Source organism: Rosa rugosa, chromosome 3 (assembly GCF_958449725.1).
Source record: "Rosa rugosa chromosome 3, drRosRugo1.1, whole genome shotgun sequence".
NCBI classification, from domain to species: domain Eukaryota; kingdom Viridiplantae; phylum Streptophyta; class Magnoliopsida; order Rosales; family Rosaceae; genus Rosa; species Rosa rugosa.
This window is the reverse complement of record NC_084822.1, coordinates 18,531,499-18,554,095: the sequence shown is the minus strand read 5'-3', so window position 1 is coordinate 18,554,095 and position 22,597 is coordinate 18,531,499. Positions and strand designations below refer to the sequence as shown.

Below are 22,597 nucleotides of genomic sequence, written 5' to 3'. Positions count from 1 at the left end.
CTGGTACAGACCTGGCAAGAAGGATTAGAGGTGAGCCTTCGTTTAAACCGCTGTTCATTAGTTAAAAGCTTACCTGAAACAATACCTTTCCACCTCCTTAAATTGCTCATATCCAATATTTTAGGCCATTTGAATATTTACATCAACATCAAGCTTCATAAACCCCATTCCCCAATCGCATCAAAAACAAAAACCCCATTCCCCAGTCAACTTGACGTTTCATGCATTAAGTAATTAGACTCCCAATAGAGGAAAGCATTAGTTACAACCAACTCATATTAAACTAGCATTCATTATATATAGTAAAACACAATCCAACCAAATTTGTTCAACAACCTGAATCAAGTAGTCGACAAACCCTAAATAATAAAAAATGTCATTTTACAAATTTTAATTATTTTAGTTATATTGAAGGCGAATCAAACCCTTGACCTAGCCTAATTCTAGACCCGATAATGTCATTTTATTATTTTACTCTCAGTAAAAAAACAAGAACAAAAAAAAATCAGAAAATAAAAAAAAAATAATTAAATTTAAAAATGATTAGTATTGGCGTTTTGTAAATCGTCCCCAATCGGCGGCCGCTGTTATTCCCGCTCACTGGCAACGTTTGTTTTTCAAAGCCCCGTCTTGTTTTTTTGTAAGCGCGGGTGCTTCCACTAAATTTAAACCACCCCGCCACGTCACCCCCAGTAATTATTTATTTTCAAATTCCAATAATCCACAAAAAAACAATCTCAATCTCTCTCTCTCTCTCTACTCTCACTCACCACTCACCTCACCGGTTATTAGTCCCTCTCTCTCTCTCTCTCTCTCTCTGCAACTCTCACTTTGCCTTAAAGAAGACGAAACCATCTCTCTCTCTCCCTCTGTTACACAGAGAGAGAGAGCTTCGCTCACACTGTGAGCCAGTGAGGTATAATAGCTTCAAGAAGCGTGTGAGTATATATATATATATATATTTAGAAATAAAGGTGGAAGACAATGTTCTTCGCTTTCGGTTCCCAAACCATGTGACTCTCTCTGACATATTCTTCCTTCCGCTTCACCTTCCCCTTCCCCTTCCTCTTCCTCTTCTTTTCCTTCTCCATTCTCTTCTCTCTCTCTCTCCACTTAGATTTGCTTGCTTGGCCTAGTCAGCCCACCGAGTTGACTCACCTGGATGGCCTCGTCCTCCAGAGCAAGGAGCAGCTCGCCATTCTCGTACCGCAAGCCTTCAAGCCCCTACTCCTCGACCTCCTCCTCGTCCTCGCTGATCAACGGCCGCGCTCTCATTCCGCGCTCCTGCTCCAGCTCAGCGACGTCGTTTTACAACTCCGGAAGTGGACTCGGTCCCCGATCCGCCACGCCGAGCCGCTCCCGCTCCGAATCAATGTACCAAGGCTCCCGGTCCTACAGCGGCGTCTCGCCGGTGGGGTTCGCGGCGGAGGACCTTATGGCCGAGATTGTGGATGCGCCGAGGTCTGGGGATAGCATATCGGTCACGATTCGGTTTCGGCCTCTCAGGTAATTTTGGTAGATCCGTCGGGATTGGATCGGATCTATGGGCTTTGGGATTTGGGGGGATTTGAACCGTTGGATCCTAGGGTTTTTGAATTGAGGTAATGTGGTTGAATTGTTTGGTTTTTTTTTTGTTGGGGCTTTTGGTTGCAGCGAGAGGGAGTATCAGAGAGGGGATGAGGTCACTTGGTATGCAGATGGTGATAAGATTGTGCGGAATGCGTACAATCCAGTTACAGCCTATGCATTCGGTAAGTTTGAATTTGAAATTTCGGATGTAGATTGATGGAAATGCAAAAGCAAATGGCTAGTTATTAATGTGGCGGGGAATCGATTTGCATTTGAAGTTTGTTGGATTTGAGGATTGTTTTGTTGTTTGCAGATAAAGTTTTTGGACAGGATACGATTTCGCAAGAGGTGTATGAGGTTGCTGCCAAACCTGTGGTCAAAGCTGCCATGGAAGGTGTCAATGGTATGGCTTACCTGCTGTTTCAATTCTTTTGTACATATTTAATGAAACTCCGCTGGCGGAATGTCTGTTTTAGTAGAAAAACTGAATTCAGTAATTGCATTCAGTTTTCTTAGTTAATTTTCCATTTCTAATAGCTTGGTTGCTAACTACGCAGGCACTGTTTTTGCCTATGGTGTGACAAGTAGTGGGAAGACGCACACTATGCATGTAAGTGTCACTCTGTTTTCTTGGGATTTTCTGTTAAAACTTTGAGAATGTATAAAAACCATGCCGTCTTGTTTTGCTTATTCTCCCTATATTTGATTACTCATTAAGGAAGTTAGATACAAGCTTTCCATGTGTTGCCTATAAAAAAAAAAGAAAGTATAAGGATTCATAAGGGACACTCCGCAGCACAGGTGCATGTTACTGGTGTGATTGTTCTATCTCTTTACTTTGCATGAGAGATTTTGGGAGTTAGAAATCGTAGATGTTACTGTACTCATTTTTCTGTAATATGTGGTAAAATCTGTGTCCTAACGAAACCTTAATTGCAGCTGCTTAATGTGAATTCTAGTTAATTTTCATGATGAATAATAAATACACATTTGTTTTAAATTCCGTAAAACTTTGATATCATAACTTTTTGTAAAATAATGGTGAGGAAATGGTCATGTTGACTCAAATGAACACGGTAACAAGAAACTCTTGATTTTGATGCTGTCATCCATGCTTTCCCATCTTTATCAACTCTTTACAAAGTCTATTATAAAGCACAACCCCGATTATTAAGTTATTGGTTGAATAATTATAATCTACTTCTATAAGCAAGTCAATGGGTAATAATTTTATGTAAGTTCTTTTACCATACTTGATTTTTCTTGTTTCTGTTCCCTTGCATCGGTACAAAAAAATATGTGCCCCTTTTGTACACCACTGATAATGTAATATCCTTGCAATATTGTTGATTTGACTCATTTTTGTCTGCACAGGGAGATCAAAACGCTCCAGGTGTTATACCATTGGCCATAAAAGATGTATTCAGTATGATCCAAGATGTAAGTGCTTATTTATTTAATTATGAATTTTATAGTTGTAAAGTACTCCTCTTAATTTGACATTTTCCCTGTGATGTATCTTGCCCTTTTATCATCATACATACTTATCCCTACCCCCACACTCGCTTTTTTGGCATCTTCTAGGAAAGCAATTATGTAACATTAACATCTATTGGAAGATTATGATTTACACCATATTAGTTTTGATTGTAAAATGCTTTCAGGAAGTAACAGATGGTAATTTACTAATATAAATTAATTAATCATATTGCTACTGTCTTTCTTTGGAATCTATAGTGCTGTTCTACTGGCGTAAGAACCTAACAGACATGAGTTCTACCTATCTCTTTCTGTGAATTGTTCAGTTCGTATTTGTGTGTTGCTTGCCAATAGATTATTCTAGAAGTCGCAAACACACCCTATGGGTGTGGATAACTAAGCGGGCAGTTATTCCACTTTTTATTTTATTTTATTTTTTTGTGGGTTATTTTTTGTGAATAGTATGTTAACCTTTTTCTCCTTTTCTTATCTTTTGTGAACTGACTTTTTGTCCTTCCTAAATAATTCAACTTTAAAGTTTTTTAATATTTAAGGGCTATAACCATAAAAAAAGTTCAGTTATGGTGAGCAAACCCTCTTCTTTTAAATATAGTATAGATGACTGCTTACTTGTTTTGCCACGTATTGGAAGCTTAATTATCTGATTTTTGTTTATAATGATGAAAGACCGGCTTGAGTTGCATGTTGTTAATTGATAGAGGAATTCTGATTTCAGACCCCAGGAAGGGAGTTTTTACTTCGTGTCTCGTATCTTGAGATCTACAATGAGGTCAGTAGAATTATATGCATGCCATCATTTTTTATCTTTATATTCATAATCTTTATTCTTCTTTTGACCAATATCTCTTTACTTTATTTTTTATTTTTTATTTTTTTATAGTTTTGGTGTTTAGACTTAACACCGAAACTATTGTTTCTGGGTAATTGATTTTGGTGCTCTTTGTGCATATGTATTCAGGTTATAAATGACTTGCTTGACCCAACAGGTCAAAATTTGCGTGTTAGAGAAGATTCACAGGTTTGCTTATTTTCTTTTATTAGAATTCCTAATTCCTCATTGTAATGTCATCTTTTTTCTTGTTTCTAAAGGCCTTTTATTATCATTCATCTCCTCTCTGTTCCTTTTGTAATTTTTCTTCTTCTCTTTTGCTTTCCTGCATGCATGGACAAATTATATTTATGAAATGGCATCAATTGTGTTTGCTGGCTGTGTTTTTTTTTCCCATAATTTTTTTGACTGGTTTCTCTAGTATTTGATGTGCTTGTATTTCTTTTTGGTTACAACCTTACAATAATGCTCGAAATTTCAGGGTACATATGTTGAGGGTATAAAAGAAGAAGTTGTTCTGTCTCCTGGGCATGCACTTTCGTTTATTGCTGCTGGAGAAGGTACTTGTAGTGATGGCTTTTGTTAGATTTACATTTTCTTTTTCTTCCATCAGTTTATTTGCCTAAACTGATTGACTGTTCAAATTTGGTTGACTGACTTTTTAATTGTTGTATGGTAATGGCAGAGCACCGACATGTTGGATCAAACAATTATAATTTGTTCAGTAGTAGAAGTCACACCATATTTACACTGGTAAACATTCCTCATAAATTATCAATTTGCACTGCGATGATTGTGATGAGATGCCAATTTTTCCATCAACATATTTGTGATTGAATTTGCTGTTCTATATTTTATCTATCTTGATGGACCAAGTTCTCCGTGCAGGAAGACATGCATTCATTGTAAAGTCAATATTGTAATAGAAAAAGACATTTCCCTTTTGCTAGTTGTTTGAGCCTTTCCTGTACCTCCTGGAACAAATCAATTATTCTTTCGCAGTTCATATTTCAGATATTGGTAATTGAAAATATTTCAAATGTTGTTGCCAAGGGCAATACATAGTTTACGCATCAATTAGTTATCACTTGGACAGTAGTTGTAGTCAAAATTTGCTTACTTTTCTCTTATCAAAATTAATCATTGTGTCTGAGGTGATTTATTTGTTTATTTCTGCACGACAAGTTGACTGCTGAATTTTTAACTCACATGCATTTGCAGATGATTGAAAGTAGTGCCCATGGGGATGAATATGATGGAGTGATCTTCTCTCAACTTGTATGGTTAAGATACTTGTCATTCCTAAATATCAGATTATTTCTCTGTATCGATGCATGTTTAGTCTTAACTTCTTGTTTATTTCTTTTCTTTAGAACTTGATTGATCTAGCTGGATCGGAGAGCTCTAAAACCGAAACAACTGGACTAAGAAGAAAGGAAGGATCTTACATTAACAAGAGCCTTTTAACTCTTGGAACTGTATGTGCCTTACTATATAATTATATTACTAAATGTTGAGGATCTTTTTTAGTACTTTTTATTTTTGTTGCTTTATTAAGTGCATTATTTGTTTAGTCACATGTATAGAATTACAAAAGCTTATATGCACACGCATATATGCAAATGTATTGAATGCCTTTGGTGGCATTTTTGTTTCGGCAATATGATAGCTGATGCACTTTCCATTATTAGTAGAGAACTTTACATGTATCTATTGTTTGATGGTCACTGTATTATTTGAGCAAAAGAAAAAAAAATTATGAAGGAAAATGATCACTCTAGTTTTATGAATCACTATGATGTTTCGATTGATATGTAAACCATGACAATGTTTATGTATTAAACTTTGTTTCGTTGCAATGAAGGTAATTGGGAAGCTGAGTGAGGGAAAGGCATCCCATGTTCCATATCGAGATTCTAAGCTCACCCGCCTTTTACAATCTTCGCTAAGTGGGCATGGACATGTTTCGGTGAGTTTCAGATGCTACATTTGTTTGCCCATATTGATCTGTTGCTGTAAATCTTGTAATTTAAACTCATTAATCCATGATTTTATGTCTATTTATTCAGTGCTTATAGTTTGTTTGAAACCTCTACCATGTATATGCTATTGAATCAATAGTTCTGGAAATATTTATGCAGTTAAAATTGTTATAACTTTGCTTCCTTTTGTGCTATCGTTGTATAATTTTCCAGCTCATTTGCACGGTTACTCCTGCATCAAGTAGCATGGAGGAAACCCATAATACATTGAAGTTCGCAAGCAGAGCAAAGCGAGTAGAGATCTACGCATCACGTAATAAGGTGCACTACATTTTACTGTATGTACAAAATTTCAAGTCAAGACTCAGCATTAAACACCTGTAGCTAACCATTCCTCTTTTCTCTGTTTTTGTTTTCCTGAAAATATTTCTAGCAGATTATTGATGAAAAGTCTTTAATTAAGAAGTATCAAAGAGAAATTTCAGTCCTTAAAGAAGAGCTTGATCAGCTAAGGAAGGGTATGCTTGTTGGCATCAGTCATGAGGAAATTATCACTTTAAAGCAGAAGGTTTTCTTCTCAAAATTTTTTGCTTGATTGTGGCATGGCTTAATATTTATATATGATTAAGATTTATATATCGTCTTTGCTGTTTTCCAACTAGTTGGAAGAAGGCCAAGTCAAAATGCAATCAAGATTGGAGGAAGAAGAGGAAGCAAAGGCTGCTCTTATGAGTAGAATCCAGAGGCTGACGAAGCTCATTCTTGTTTCATCAAAAAATACCATACCTGGATGTTTGAGTGATATTCCTACCCACCAACGACGTTATTCTGTTGGTGAGGACGATGTGAGTACCTTACTGAACTAAGTTGCAAAGAAAGCATGGTATTTGCTGTTGGCTTTTTACCCTTTTTCTTAACCTAGTATGTTGAGCCTTGAATGCTGGATACTGTTATTTTGGTGAGACAAATTAGTTACGAGGAGATGCTTTATGTGGAAGGTCTATACATAGAAGGATGCATATTATATCACATATTATAATGAAGACAAGGATTATAATACATAGAAGGATGCATATTATATCACATATTATAATGAAGACAAGGATTTCCTTTCCTCTCACATATTATAATCTGAAGTTTCTCTTTTCATCTTCTGTGACTTTATCTGTTTAGTCTATCTCCCTCTAAAAATTTTTATTGTTATCAACACTAATTCTTTCATACTTGACCTTTGTGGATTTTCTGTCAGAAAACGGAAGTAGTGCGAGACGGGTCCTTGCTAGTAGAAAGTGAGAACCAGGACTCACCTTCTTCTGCCTCTGGTGTCCCATCAGATCTGTCTTATGATATTAGACACAAAAGATCTTCCAGCAGGTGGAATGAAGAGCTCTCACCAGCTGGCAGTACAATTACAGAATCAACTCAAGCTGGGGAACTTATCAGTGGTTCGAAACTGACAACAGTAAGTCCTCCTTTGTTTACTTTTTGGTCTCTTTCCAGTTCAGCAAATAAACTTTGAATACTTTTGCTAAATTGTCACAAATAATTTCGATTCTAATTACATTTATATTTTAAGCCATTAAATAATAAATATGGGCTTTTGTGTTTTCATTTTGTATTATTCATTTTTTTTATGATGTAATGATTGCTTTATTAATTGTTTTATGTATTTAGGGAGGGATGACAATGACAGATCATATAGACCTGCTTGTCGAGCAAGTAAAGATGCTTGCTGGAGAGATAGCACTTGGCACCAGCACCTTGAAGCGAATGGTGGAGCAGTCTGTAAATGACCCTGATAGCTCCAAAGTTCAAGTAAATTTTCCTTTCACTGTTGCCAAAGCCTATTCTGCGCCATTGTTTTTAAAGTGCTCATTATTGTCCCTTTACACATTGTTTGATAAGAAGAGAGTTGATTGCTTAATGTAATCAGAGATGCAGTCTTTTTCCATGCTTTACAATCCAGCATTCAGCTATCTGGAAAATTTATTAGTTGAAAGCTTCATTTGCGCAGCTGAAGTATGTGTATTTCCTTAAAAAGGCCCTTGATTATATAATTATGCTTGCCTACAGATTGAGAATTTGGAACGTGATATCCATGAAAAGAGAAGGCAAATGAGGGTTTTAGAACAGCGCATTAATGAAAGTGGCGAGGCTTCAGTCTCTAACGCATCTTTGGTTGAGATGCAGCAGGTTGTTCTTTGTTCTCATAACTTCGTTATTTCATATGTAGTTGTCTGTGTGACTGTGTCTTAATTTGTGAATAGCTGAAATTTTGTTTTACTTGCAACAGACAGTTAAGAGACTGATGACACAGTGCGATGAGAAGGGGTTTGAGTTGGAAGTGAGTGCTTATATTATGTTATTGCATTTTCTGTATATTAGTGTTTGATGGACTGTAAGTGGGAGTGTAATAACAAAGTATTCTGTATATTAATGGTAATAGAATTTCATTCTTTTGAGTTTAACTTTTGCAGATAAAATCGGCAGACAATCGTATTCTTCAAGAGCAACTGCAAAATAAGGTTGGAATATTATTCTTGCTTCAATTGACTTTGTTTTATTTATGGTTTTTTATTTATTTACTTATTTATTTTTTTATTCCATCTAGCTTTGTCCTTTATTTCCTCTGTTATATAAATATGCATATATATAAATATCTTTGGCTCTTTTCAGTGTGCAGAGAACTTGGAATTGCAAGAAAAAGTGAATCAGTTAGAGCGGCGCTTAGCTTCAGGGTTTTCCGAGCACGGTGTATCTGAAGAGTATGTTGATGAATTGAGAAAAAAAATCCAGTCTCAGGTGATTGCCGATCTTTCTTAGCTTCTGAATCCATAGACCCGAGATTACGTGGTGCTATCTGTTCCTTTACTGTCAAATATTCTGCCATGTGGTCGAGTTGCACTTTCTGTATTTTGTTTAGTTTGTTATTCATGGTTCTTGTGGGCTTTCATGTAGACATTCCTGCTGTCATTCTTACATGACAGTAGAAATTTTGAGAACATGTAATCCTTAGATCTGTCTAGTCATTTTCATTTTTGGGTAAAAGTTATGGTTATTAGTTTTTTCACTTGGGGATTGTTGTTAATAGTCCCATAATATCAATATACTATCCTTTTGAACTTTTTATGTGTGTGTAAGAAGATAAGAAAATATTAATTGGCGTGTAGATTGACATCGTGAGTGTTAATAACTTCCTTTTTTTATTATGCTTGGAGATGTTCTTGTACTAATTCAAGAGGTTGCTTCCATTTCGATGTATTTTTTAACTGATTGATGCTTTTGTTTCTTCATAGGAGATTGAGAATGAAAGACTAAAACTGGAGCATGTCCAATTCTCAGAGGAGAATAGTGGGTTACATGTGCAAAATCAGAAACTGGCTGAAGAAGCTTCTTATGCAAAGGAACTGGCATCTGCTGCTGCTGTTGAGTTGAAAAACTTGGCCGGTGAAGTGACAAAACTGTCATTACAGAGTGCTAAACTGGAGAAAGAGTTGTTGGCTGCTCGTGAGCTAGCCAATAACTCTAGAAGTTCTAACATGCATCCTGGTAATGGCGTCAACCGTAAGTACAATGATGGATCAAGACCTGGGAGAAAAGGGAGGCTTTCTGGTCGTGCTAATGATATGCTGTCTGAGGACTTTGAGTCTTGGAATCTTGATCCTGATGATTTAAGGATGGAACTCCAGGCTAGGAAACAGCGAGAGGCAGCTCTTGAGGCTGCTCTGTCTGAAAAGGAATTTGTAGAGGAGGAATACAGGAAAAAGGTTGAAGATGCAAAGAAAAGAGAAGAAGCTCTGGAAAATGACTTGGCAAACATGTGGGTTCTGGTTGCAAAATTAAAGAAAGAGGGTGGAGCTATCCCTGAGACAACCACAGAAGAAAGACACAATGATGCCATGGAAACCAATAATGGTTTTAAAGCAAATGACAGTGAAAGTAATACTATCCCCAAAGAGAGACAAGCGTTGGATGTTTCAAAACCAGCTAATGATGAAGTTCGCACCGAAGAACCCCTCGTTCTTCGCCTTAAGGTAAAACAGAATCTGCATTATCTTTTAACCTGTAGTGCGCTAGGCTTGTTTTGCCATTCCTTTTAGAAACTGGAGTCAAGATTTGGACAGGGTGTTGATTCAAATAACCAACAGGCAACAGCTCACTGGTATAGGTGGGGTGGGGATAAAAGAAAAAAGAAAGAGAGTTAAGCAAGTGTTTGTGAACTATGAAGCTTTGTAGTAGTTAAGAGTTTTGAAAGTTGTGTTATAGATTGTACTTTTGTGTTTTCAGGCTCGAATGCAAGAGATGAAGGAAAAAGAGCTCAAACACCAGGGAAATGGTGATGCCAATTCCCATCTCTGTAAAGTATGCTTTGAAGCACCAACTGCAGCAATTCTATTGCCTTGCCGACATTTTTGTTGTAAGTGAATTTGAATTTTTATGTAAAGCTCTCAGCTCTTTCCACTCTGTATTTTAGTGATCATGATGTACATCTTTTGCAGTATGTAAATCGTGTTCACTTGCTTGTTCCGAGTGCCCAATTTGTCGTACAAAGATTGCAGATAGGCTTTTTGCATTTACTTCGTGATGCTGTTTTATGCCCTCAAATAAAGGTAACACCTTTTTTGTTTTTGTGGAAATCATCAGATTGGCAATAGGATTTTAAGATGATGACAGTATAACTTGTGTTTACTTAATGCATTAGTTTGTGGGTTTGGATTGCTTAGACTAATTTTCAGGTTTGGATGGGTAACAAGTCATTTTCTTTTCTTTGTTGATAGGGATGGATGAGCAGTCATAGTTTTACATGGGTCTTTTACATTTTCTTTTCTGCATTTTATTTTGCAGGGCTTTGTCATCATTCGCCGGTTTGCAATTTTCCGTGATATAGGGGGTGCAATTCTTTAATTAGTTTGCTTGTACGTAAGTGTGACTGTCTGAAAGGTATATTTATACTTTGTTTCTCTCTGGGGGGCTGTTAAATAAGAAGGTACAAAAATGGGAGAAAGAAACCGGCACATTTGGGAGTATGAGATGCAGGATGTTGCTTTGTTTCTTCAGCATGCAGCAAAATGTTGTGATTGTTGTTATATTGTTACTTTGCCGTGTATAGATACAATGTATGCTTAAGAAGCAATATTCTTCATCCATTTGTGCAATATCAATTCATTAACTCTCTGTTTATTGACTTGTTCCTCACTTGGTAGAATCGTCTATAGCGGTAAAAAATTTCTGTGAGTTGAACTTTTGTCATTATAGAGCTGTTTCCTTTTCCATATGTAAGCTTTTCGTCTTTTACTCTGCAAATCTTACATAGTGTGAACTGTGAAGCGGATGTTTTAGAGGCCACATAAACCTGTGTGCCACAGTTCAGGTTTTTGTGGAAATGTAGCATGTACCTGAAAATGTGTTCCTACTGTTCGAAGAAATTTTTCTACTTTCTGTCTCTCATTCTTTCCTTCTAGCAGAATTGTGCATGGTGGGATTCTAGGCTTGACTTTTTCTTTTCCTTGATGGATGAATGAGTACCTCTTGTGGACTACAACCGTAAGGGCAACTTCCCTTGTGGTATTTCATTATTGATAAACAACTTACGTACTTGGTTTTAAAGTTTGCAACAAAGTTGTCAGCAACTCTTGGTCTCCTTGAAGTTCTAGTGAGTGTTAGGTTTATGACTATGCAGCCTCAGCTGCACTTAAGAAAATAAGGCTTCAATGTTTGCCTCTAGTTTCCGCAGGACATAGTGTTAGCTACTCTTTATCTGCTTTTACTCTTAACCTAAAGCGCTCTAGTTTGTGGCTTTCTCTTGAGTTTGGTCTCTCTTAGGTATGAGTCTATGAACACTATTTACGGTGTGCAGCTCAAGTGGTCAGTTGATTCTATTGTTAGTCGTGCTAAACTGTCGTTAAATTTTCACGGTTGAATTTATTTGATTAATTGACTATCAAATAATGGTGAAAAATAACAAGGCAGTTGGCATGCTCGTTAATTTTCACGGTTGAATTTATTTGATTAATTGACTATCAGAACATGACTCTTACGGTATGAAGCTGCAGAGTCCATACCTTTCCTACTCTGTTCTCTTTTGGGTACTCATCCATATCCAATAACAATTATAATTCTCCCATAACAAAAAAAGAAGAATACCTCTGAAACACCCAATATCACATAAAAAAAACCTTGAAAAAAATGTTAATACAGATTTTCAGATTCAAAAAAGAAAAAAAAGAAAGATAAAAAAAGCTGAACTCCTATAATAAGTTTTATGATTTCTCAAAGGCCCCTCTATCGTGCTTGGTACATGGGATTGAAATGAAACTCCAGATACCCAGATCACATCGTTCTCTTGAGAAAGAACTATTGCTTTTGAAATCTTTCTTCACTACATGTCAGAAACTCCAACTCTTTTTACTAACCTTTTTCCCAACTCCATCACTTCTTCCCCAACTCTTTTCTTATAGGAAGGGTTCAGATATCACGAATCTCACACATGAGAATGTGATTGAATTGGAAACAAAGAAAAAAAAAATTGAAAAAAAGAGTTGGATTCATAATCATTTTCCAACAAGTAAAACTAACATTTCCCAGAAGCAATATCTGCAAAACTGATATTGTTAGCTCTCTACATGTAAGGTGCACTTCCAACCTCATAGAAACCATCAAATTCAAATGAGACATCAAGAAGGTCTTCCACACGCCACTCGGTGATCTGGTCTCCCATCAAGTACTCGGATATGCTGTTTGTTGAAATCACCGAACCATTGTCACTGATAGAACAATTCTCCTCTACCTTATATGATGAGGATGACAATTTTTGTTCATTGCATCTTGTTCTAGGTCTCTTTGTTGATGACTTGGAGGCTACTCTTGCATGATCACTACTGTTGATGATGACTATGTCATCAGAGAAGGTAGAGCATGATGATGATGAAGTTGGATACAGAGTAGAATCAGCAGAGAGCTTTACACCAGCGAGAAGAAACCTGTTGTGTTTCTTAGTGTGTTCATTGGCGTTGTGGATTGAATGGTCACATTCCCTGCAAAGAATTGCTCTGTCTTCTTGACAGAAGAAGAATCCGCGCCTTTCCTGCAAATTAAACCCACCAAAACTAATTTACGACTCATGTAAGCTTATATATATATCTTCTTGTTCTTGCATTTTTAGTCTTGAAATGGAAAGTTTGTCACATAAGCTAAATCTAATCTTCTCAACAAGATATGGTGATACAAAAGCATAGCAGCGGCTAGAAATATCAACCTATACTTTTGGATTTGTTGAATTGTGGATCGAAAATGACAAGAACAGAAAAGTTTCTATTGTCTAGTCAATTCCAAGAAATGTAATAGTCTAAATCTCAGTATCGATCAAAGGTAGGTTGTTTACGCTTGTTCATTTTCTCTTGAGTTCATAATAGATTACAAAAACTCTTGAGTTCATTTTCTCATCAATTTTTTCGTTGTGGTTGGCCGAAAGGTACGTTATTGTAAACTTAGACTGAAGGAAGTAAAAACTGAGCAAAAACAAGGATTTGAGCAAGGTACCTGACAGATATCACAATGAGGGGAGTCTTTGCAAGTTGGTTGGAGAAGAAAGAAGCGCTTGTGTTTGCTTGCAAGCTTATTTGCATGGTGAACACGGCGATCACAGACATCGCAGAGAGCTGCTTCATCAGCTGAGCAGAACACAGTGGCCTCAGCTTTGTCACACACATCGCACCGGATCTTCATTTCTTCACTTGGATTGATTCTCTGCTCTGCTCTTTGTCTTTGTCTTTGATCTTTTTAAGTAGTTGATGGGTGCGAAGACTGGGGTTATGGTGGAGAGATGGGATGTGCAGGACAAAGTTATGGGGCTTTTGGATTTTCAGGGACCAGAGAGAGAGAGAGAGAGAGAGAGAACAGCTAAGATCTCTGTGAGCTAGGGTGCTTTTACCCTTTGAGAAAGCTCTAAATGTTGTCTTTTTCTCTCTAACTGTATATATACATACAGATTTGAGAAAAGATCGAGGTAGCAACCAGGCTTTTCTTGGCCAATATTCTATTGATCAACCCAAAAGGTTTTAGTGATATTTCCAAGAATATGTGAAGTTGGAGATGGAGGCTTGAGTGCTTGACGAAATCAGAAGATGGAACTGGAACTTTATAATGAGAGCTAGAGAGAGATGATCCCAGCCTTTATCTACTGTAGAATAATATATATTTAATGAGAAAGAGAGATGATGTTGATTGAGCAGTGTCAGATCATGGGAGACCAGATCACACAGTAATGTCAACTAGCTAGAGGTTTGCTTGCTTTCACTTTTGATCTAAAAGTGCTAATATCTTATATATGGTGTCCCTCTACCATCAAAGTTATCAAGTAGTTCTGTCGATGATCATCATTGCAGTCTACTTCGCCGGTTTTCTTCTTGGAGTTATAGTCGGGTAGATTGAGTGTCGGTAGTCGAATGCACCATGACGGAAAATAAATGGAGGCAAAGGTTAGGGAGGGAGGACTTGGGGCCAATGTGGGTGAAACTAGGTGGAAACTAGTTATTAGCAACCTAAGAATTATGAAGACACCTATTAGAGTTGCTAGTCAAAGTCGAGAAGCTACTAAATTTCAGTATTCAAATGTAGCTTGTATTAAGTAAAGCATCCATAAATGCAGATCACACTACAACTACCTTGAAAGATCATATTGGGTTTAGGATAAAGTACCCCACACATCAATTACAAAGATCAAATTGGATAAAGGATATACACATAAACCACTGCAAGCGGCCTAGTGGTTCTTGCATAGTTATGTGTGCTCCCCAACCTAGGTTCGAACCCCGAAGCTGTCAAAGTGGCCAGACACTGTGCTGTAATGCACATTTAGAGCATTTCACATGCGCCGAAGGGGTTTATCTTGAGCCTTGAAAGCTTTTGGGTTCTCCTTGACAAAGTCAAAAAAGATATACACATTTTTCCAGTGGCACTTGTGCTTGTATTTATTTCTTGGTAGCTAGTAGCTGCTTGCAATTCATTTGATAGAGCATTATGTCATTTATCTGTACCCACACCAGCTGCAATTCATTAATGAAATAATTGAATTCCAAAATTAGTCCCTTCCAAACCCAAAGGGAAGGGAATGTCCAAATGGTCTTTTTACAAGGAGCTATGAACCATCAAAAACCTTGGAGGAGGCAAAGAAAAATGGCACAGTTGTTCTCACTTTTGGCAATTAGGTTCGTAGGGGAGGTGCCAACAATATTTTGAAACTTCTTTCGAGTATATAATTGTATAAAACACACGTTTTCATTCCCACCGCAATTATTTGGAATCTATCAATTATTGCAAGGCATTAGGCCTAACACAACCAAAAAGAGCTTTTTCAAGAGTTGAAGCATGACAGCTAGTTTTGTCAAATTCGTTGTCCCACATTCTGAAGTTTAGGCTTTAGTTTCGGCAAAGTAAATGACAACTTGTAATATAAGGAAGATGTAAAATTTTTGCGATAATATCGTCCCTGTACTCTAAATCACTGTCTGTTTTAATGAATATCGTATTTAGGGTTATTTTCCACCCTCTTTGAAGCACACAAATCCCCAACTTGTTCTCAATCCATACATGTCATAACGTTCTGTGATTCTGTGATTATTTCTTTAAAATTATAGTTTTATATATGTATTTTTAAGACAATTCATCGAACATCTTGTCTTTCTGTCTATAAAGATGATTTTTTACTCATAAATATTATTGAAATTAGAACGTGAAATATCGAGATGCATACCTAGAGATTAGGTCATCTAATCACCTTTGCCTTCTACATCAAGAGAGGACCATTGACCTGTTGTTTGATTTTGTTGGGGCATCTCAATTAAATATGAACTATACCTTTAGGAATTGATCCAAGATAATATAAAAAGGGACCCCGTTCCAAACCCCTTTCAAAAAAAAAAAAAAAAAGGGACCCCCTCAATCACCCACCAAATAATGTAATGCACGTTATATCAGAATGGGAAAGCAAAGAAAGAAAATTCCGAGAAGATTGCTTGCAAATAAAGAAATCAGCAAAAGGGTAGAAGATGACAAAATAACACTTTTTCAGAGTATTGGGATTATGATATATGGAGGATCTTGTTGACTGGAAATCGTTTTTTTGGAAATCGTTTTAAACAAGTGGACGAGTGCTAGTGCAGATCCTGCTCTTTTTTTCTTTTATCTTGAAAGATTTGCTAGTTGTGGGCATATCATCATAAAGTGTATAGTCCCATAAGAGAGAAAGAAACAAAAGAGGGATTGGGAATTAAATTATTGGTTGTGAAGTAGTTCCAATAGGATCCAACTCACATGCATTGGAACATATTCAAGGAGATGCTCACGGAAGCCAAGTTGGTGATGAATGACAGACCATGTGAATAAGTAATCACTACTCTTTGGCTCTTTGTCACACTTCTTTTTAATAGGATACTTTTTTTTTTCTTTTGATGACATTTTTTTTATAGGATACTTGAGAAACATGAGAGCTACAAACATGATAATTAGCAGTTCCTCCATTTTGCCATCAAAGTGCTTGGGTTAAAAGTACTGAAACGATTAGGCCTAGTTTGCTATTGCGTTTTGGGGCTAGTTTTTACTTCTTTTTTTCACTATTTTCATCTTATTAGCTGTTTGGTAAATATTTTAATCCAGCGTTTTTTTTACCAATTGCAGCCCGAAACCGCAAAAATAAAAAGCAGGTGCTAGCATGCTTTTTTTTATCTGCGTTTGTGCGTAGCGGAGAAGCGGTCACTTTAATGAAATTTTCAACATTCCCGAAACGCCCTGACTAGATTTCTCAAATGACGCATTATGTCCCTTTCTTCTATATCCGTCTTTCTTTTCCTTGCACTCCTCTCTCTCTCCATGGATTGGACATTTTAGTTCTTTTTTCATTGTGCTAGGATAAGAATCACATGGGCTAGGTATGTCTAATCTAATCTATTGTTAATTTGCTACTCAATTTATTCTTTTTCGTACGTTCTTCCCCTCTTTTCAAACAAGGTGAGGCATGGGCCTGGAAAGTTTTCTACATCATATATAGTTGCAGCTGGGTTCTACTTTGTTTGATGTTCACATTGCTTGTTGTGCTTCTAATGAGGTTTTTAGTGTGGATATACATGAATTGAGCTCAATTCTTTCCATATAACTAACATACTTTTGAGTATTTCCTCGGTGTCTTTGGTCTTCTTAGCACCGATCGATTCACCAGACTCTGGAAATCCCAAATCTCAGACGGAAGTTTGCAACAAGCGGTTTCTCATAAATCAAAAATTTGTACCATGTGCTCCGATTACAATTTTGGACTATAAAGCATAAATTCTTCTTTTTTTCTTTTTTCTTTTCTGTATAAGTAAATGGGTAGGTCCTATTCATCTGCCAATCTTTTTACAGCAACTTTGCAAGATAATGAATTGTTAACAGTTTATGCGAACAACTAAGGTTTTAATGTACTGGAGTTTTTTATTTTTGAATGGTAATGTAATGGAGTTGTGTTTTTAAATTATCATCCGGGCTAAAACCAACCAGTAACAAAACTTTTTAGTCTTTACACATACTCGTAACATTTTTACACTGACAGGTTACCAAACACGTTAAACATGCTTTTTATGATCTCATCATGTTTAAAAAATAATTTACCAAATGAAATGCTGAGTTTTTTTATTGCTGCTTATTTTTACAGCTGAGTTTTTCAATACTCACCGCAATACCAAACTAAGCCTTAGTGTGGAGGTTTTGAATTAGGGTTTGGTAGATATATTAGTAATCTCTATTTTACAGAAAAAAAAAGAAAGTAAAATATCAATATGTTAACATTAGAGCATCTTTAGCAGACTCTCTATTTTGGCTCCTTAGTTATTTTTTTGAATCATCAAATAAGGATCTCATTACCAAAGGCCAGAACGGCACGAATACATATCAATCCCTGCCATCATAGGGCTAGTTAGATAGCGATATGCTAGCACCACTCACTAATACAATCAATGCTCACTTATTTCAAGTGAGCCTATAAACTACACAAAAGTATAGTAGATAGGCTAGGTCTCAAACAAAAAACCTAAATCTTCTCCTTGCCCTTTGCACTAGGGCTAGGAGGCTTAGTAAGGTACTCAAAGTAGGTCACCTGTGTAGCAACAACCTTCTTAGACTTTGAGGGATTTTTATTTTTCGACCCCAAAGGTCGTCCTCTCTTCTTTTTTGGTTTCGGGTCCGCCACAATCGGATCCTTGGGTATCAAAATGCTTCCTGGCGCTTCAGTGAGGCCTAGAGACCGGGCAGTGAATTTGCAGGGGAAGCTAGGGGTTTCAGCTTCTTTAAAGGTGCATCCTGTATCTCAATTTTCTGGAATAAATCAGGGAGAAGGATTTTCAATTTTTTTCGGAGAAGCCACGGAGGTTGGAGGGCGTCCTCTTTTCTCAATCTTAGACTTGTCTTTGGTTGGGGCAGTGCAATGCTCTTGCTGCTTTGAATCAGCACTCACCGCAACCTTATGTGACACCATGACATCCTCAACTGTTGTTGGAGCAAGCTGCAAGGTTTCAGGAACCATGACCAAAGCCTTTGACGATGAAGTCAAGTGCTCCTTCTTAGGAGGAGACTGCAAAATTTCAGGAAGGGAGAATTTTTCAAACAGTACCTGAACTAAAGGTCACTGTGAATTAAGGTGCCTAACTTTACACTAACTACACTTTGGTACCTGAATTAATAAAACCCGACACACTTTTGGTACACGCCGTCAATAACTCCGTCAGTTGGCATGCCACCTGGCATATTTTCAAGGGTAAAGTTGTCTCTTCAGATTTTTACTCAAGGCACCCATCTCTCTCTCCGACTCTTTGCTGTCTTCTTCATCTATTTTTTTTTTTTTTTTTTCAGCTCTCTCTGTCCCCGACTGTTCTCTGTCTCTTCAGATTTTCAAGGGTGAGATTCAACATACAACATCCACTAGATTTTCAAGAAACATAACAATGACTTCAATCTTTAGCACAAACCATCCCCCTCAATCTTTATTATCTTTCTACCTATAATGCATATCATGGACTTTGCTTCAATCCAATCATAATAAACCAAAGAAAACCCAAAACTTAACCAAATGCCATCAAAATCACTACTTGAACAGCAATAATCAAACAACCCAAAACAATCATTGACCCCAAATTCAATCACACTAACATAAATTCAAGAATTGGAGCTCAATAAAAACCACAAAACACAAATCTTTATACCAAAATTCAACTCACCACTGCTATCAGAGAGCTCGTAGGCCATCACAGCCTCTCAAGACTCAACCTTTCACTAATTCCAAACCAAACCCACGTCGAATTCACTCAGACTCCTCTGAAATTCGATCAATTTCGTCGAGAACTCGAACTGGTACCCAGCGGTACCGTAGAAACCATGCCAATTCGTCAAAATTGAACCCAAATTTACGACCAGTAGGGTTCCGTGAGCTCGGAGAAGTTGAATTATCGGCTCGGCGAGTGGTGGAGAAGGCGATCGATTAGGGTTGATGGGGATTTGGAATACTTGTTCTAGATTTGGGGCGGAATTACAATTTTCAAAGGCGAGTGGTGGAGACTGACTATTCTCTGTCTCGCCGATCTCTGCTACGTCACTGCTGCCGCCTTGGAAGGTGGATTCAGAGGACGCAGCTTTGTTCTCGAGGTCTTGCGACGGTTTGAGTTTGGAGCCAGGCTTGGCGTGATGGTGATGGCGACTGAGGAGGGAGGTACAGACCGAATATATGCTGGGAAATTTTGTTAGCAGAGGACTGAGTTGAATCGGCTGCAGCAGGTTTGGCCTCGGCTTTTCCCATCTTGGATGTGGAGATGGAGTTGAGGGAGAGAGAGTAAAAATACCAGACTACCCTTTAAAAAATGAATAATAACATAAGGTTAACGGTGTTATTGACGGCGTGTACCAAAAGTGTGTCGGGTTTTATTAATTCAGGTACCAAAGTGTAGTTAGTGTAAAGTTAGGCACCTTAATTCACAGTGACCTTTAGTTCAGGTACTGTTTGAAAAATTCTCCCTTTCAGGAATCATAACCAATGCCTTATCCGGAGCCACAACATGCTCTTTCTTAGTTGGAGACTTGTTATTCTCTTGAAGGTCAGAAACTGGAACTATTGCCAAAGAGTCCTTGGGAAGCAATTTTTCACGTAGAATGACAGGTTTACGTGAAGTTGTGTTGTTCTGAAACAAGACTCGATTGACCAGTGGTAATACCTGCGTTTGCACTCCATGGAAGCGGAAATTACCTGCAGTGAAACTTAAAGACTGAGAACCAATCTCAAGTCTTTTAACAGGAGTACGATTCTGTCTTGCAGATCCCATGCTAACTGGGCACTTCTTTCCTTCATGCATGAGGAAGTGATAAGAGTTGCACATTCCGACCAAATTCTCAAAGAATAAGGAAATTTCTGGTTCAACCCCAGGAGCAAGGCGTAGTTTCTTCTTAAGGAGGAAAGGCTTGGCTAGGTCATGAGAACCCTAACCTGAACCTTCCTCATATTGTTAAACAATTTATCATCCATCTCCAAAAACTTACCTGCAACAGATGCAATATCTGCAATGGTATTAGGATCCTCAAAAGCAGGAGGAATGTTAGAGATCTTCACCCAGAAGAACAGTGAGCGCATGTCCACAGATTGGATCGGTGCTACACCATCATATTCCTGCATCACAATGGGAGCATGATTGATCCTCCAAGGTCCACCCCGGAGAACCTTGTTTCGATCTTGGAGGAGATCAAAACTCAGAACAAAGTGGTTGTTTTCTCTCTCTTGGATCTTGAAACTTTTTTCGAGAACCCACACTCTCCTAAAGAATCTTCGTAGATCATTCGCCACAGGTGGTGGTTTTGCCAAAAGCTTAGCCAAAAGGAACGACTGCCTTAGACGATGGTGCGCACCTCCCGTACACTTGGACAGATCAATGATCTCATTGCTAGCCAGAGCAAGAGATGCAGCAAAGGATTCCATGACATCTTCAATGGAAGCCATGGTGATTTGGATGCTGGTGTGGAAGGAAGAACGGCTCAGGCCGCCGTCAAGGCTTAGGGTTTAGGTGCGTGCAGAGAGAGAACACGCTTAGGGTTTTTTTCATAAATTGGCTCGGCTCCTTAGCTATTTTAGAGAGCATGTTTAGCTTTTTATCTATTTTAGCAGCTGCACCAGACTCCTAAATGGCTCTCTATTATAACTTTTAGCTATCTCGCTCCTAAATATAGAGAGTGAGATGAGACTCTCTATTATTTAAAGCATTCATTTTGAGTTATTTTATGTAATTTATAAATACATTTAAACTATTTAATATTCATTTAAAAAATAATAAACTAAAAATTAGCTAAAATAGAGAGAACTGATATAGGCATACTTCTAAATTGGCTAGCCAAAATGACTTTTTAGCTACTTTGGCTAAAATTTGACTTAAAATGACTAGCATTGCTAAAGATGCTCTTAGTAAATATCGATACTCTTAATCGATCTTTGGGAGGGTTGAAGTAGTCTAACCAAAATTTTGAGAAATAGTAACGAGATAAGTACATGTTGAAATAAAGATTTGGCTCTAAGTGGAGTTAAAAATGTGATGGATGAAACGCATAATGAGATGATCATTGGGGACATATGCCAAATGAGACAGCTTGGTTCAAACCCATTGGGGCTGTAGTGGCTGAAAGACTCGAGGAGCAAATCTTCGATTGGTACAACATAATGAACAGGGACTCGAGGGCTGATGCTGGGGAGGAAGGTGTATTTGGAAGGACATATGAGCAATGAATGGTTGGTTGTGTTGAATTTTACGGCTAGAGTTGATTTTTGATAGTCATATTAGCACTGTTGTTATGACCTACATTCTCGTTAAGCTTTTATGATCTAACAAAAATACATTCCCAAGGCTCTTGAGGATAGTTTTAAGTCAAGTTTCTGAATCTAGCTATGAGGAAAATGAGCTCTTCTAACTCATCGTCTGTATTATATAAATCGACACATAGCGCTCTGGGCTCTGGTTTCATGGTTTTTATATTGTTACTCTAGAGTCTTTATTTTCTAAATTGTACTACATAAGAGAATATATGAACTTACTTAGATATTGTCTCATTTTGTTGTTCTCTAAAAAAAGCGAAATGCCATATGTAATCTTTACTATTTACTCTTAATACGATCAAAGATTAAGGGCTAGTTTGAGATTGTTGTGACTTTTAAAAAAAAACTGCTGCTGCTGTGTTGTGAGAATAATCAGTTGTGAATTAAAACAGTTTCGTGTTTGGTAAATAATATTTTTAAAAGTGTTGTCAGTACATAAAACAATTTCAGAACGTGTTTTGATCCACAGCAGCTTCTAAAAGCAACCCCTGAGCTGCTTCTAAAATCTGCTGTCAATGACCTATAACTTTCAATTAAAGCTGCTTTTTATTTATTTACCAAACACAATAAAATCTAAAATTTTAAACAAAAGCTGATTTTTTTTAAAAGCAAAGCAATCCCAAACGGGGCCTAAATAAATAAGAAACCTCGAAACTGAAAGAAAAATAAGAAACGAGAGAGAAAAAAAAACAGAAAGAAGCAGGCCAAACCACATCATTCTGGATTGGATCAGTTCATTGGGCTGCATGAAAGTTGGATACTTGGAGCGCCTCTAGGCCCAAACTCTCCCATCCGCTGAAAATTATCCATATATCGAAGTGATAAAAGGAAGTCATCACTCATCAGCGC

The 22,597-nt window shown here is 37.4% G+C and overlaps 2 protein-coding genes across 5 annotated transcripts; one reads left to right on the top strand and one right to left on the bottom strand.

Annotated features, from left to right (window-relative positions):
* Positions 1-780: 780 nt before the first annotated feature.
* On the top strand, positions 781-11,155 carry LOC133739719 (kinesin-like protein KIN-7D, mitochondrial). 4 transcript variants are annotated; one of them, XM_062167509.1, is made up of 26 exons: positions 781-916; positions 1,118-1,506; positions 1,654-1,751; positions 1,883-1,972; positions 2,127-2,179; positions 2,944-3,009; positions 3,785-3,838; positions 4,028-4,087; positions 4,380-4,458; positions 4,584-4,651; positions 5,120-5,176; positions 5,272-5,376; positions 5,763-5,867; positions 6,094-6,201; positions 6,314-6,448; positions 6,543-6,725; positions 7,130-7,342; positions 7,555-7,695; positions 7,954-8,073; positions 8,174-8,224; positions 8,358-8,405; positions 8,557-8,682; positions 9,177-9,914; positions 10,168-10,297; positions 10,380-10,490; positions 10,726-11,155. In XM_062167509.1, the coding sequence occupies exons 2-25, from the start codon at positions 1,163-1,165 to the stop codon at positions 10,463-10,465; spliced, it is 3,258 nt and encodes a 1,085-aa protein (XP_062023493.1). In that variant the 5' UTR covers positions 781-916; positions 1,118-1,162; the 3' UTR covers positions 10,466-10,490; positions 10,726-11,155. The 4 variants fall into 4 exon arrangements, with proteins under 4 accessions (XP_062023493.1, XP_062023492.1, XP_062023494.1 ...); XM_062167510.1 differs by having other exon boundaries at positions 794-938; XM_062167508.1 differs by having other exon boundaries at positions 793-1,506.
* A 1,318-nt stretch (positions 11,156-12,473) lies between these two features.
* LOC133738964 (B-box zinc finger protein 20-like) lies at positions 12,474-14,108 on the bottom strand. Its single transcript, XM_062166666.1, has 2 exons — positions 13,420-14,108; positions 12,474-12,964 (listed from the first exon to the last, which is right to left on the bottom strand). Exons 1-2 carry the CDS (start codon positions 13,603-13,605, stop codon positions 12,500-12,502), a joined length of 651 nt encoding a protein of 216 aa, XP_062022650.1. The 5' UTR covers positions 13,606-14,108; the 3' UTR covers positions 12,474-12,499.
* Positions 14,109-22,597: the final 8,489 nt, after the last annotated feature.

What these genes read in the sequence shown, in the direction of transcription:
- LOC133739719 (XM_062167509.1), top strand. Translation starts at nt 1,163, where the DNA reads ATGGCCTCGTCCTCCAGAGCAAGGAGCAGCTCGCCATTCTCGTACCGC. An exon ending in GCCTTTTAACTCTTGGAACT is followed by an intron (nt 5,377 to 5,762) that starts GTATGTGCCTTA and finishes GTTGCAATGAAG; the next exon opens with GTAATTGGGAAGCTGAGTGA. An exon ending in CTGATAGCTCCAAAGTTCAA is followed by an intron (nt 7,696 to 7,953) that starts GTAAATTTTCCT and finishes GCTTGCCTACAG; the next exon opens with ATTGAGAATTTGGAACGTGA.
- LOC133738964 (XM_062166666.1), bottom strand. Translation starts at nt 13,605, where the DNA reads ATGAAGATCCGGTGCGATGTGTGTGACAAAGCTGAGGCCACTGTGTTC. An exon ending in CTCATTGTGATATCTGTCAG is followed by an intron (nt 12,965 to 13,419) that starts GTACCTTGCTCA and finishes TTTAATTTGCAG; the next exon opens with GAAAGGCGCGGATTCTTCTT.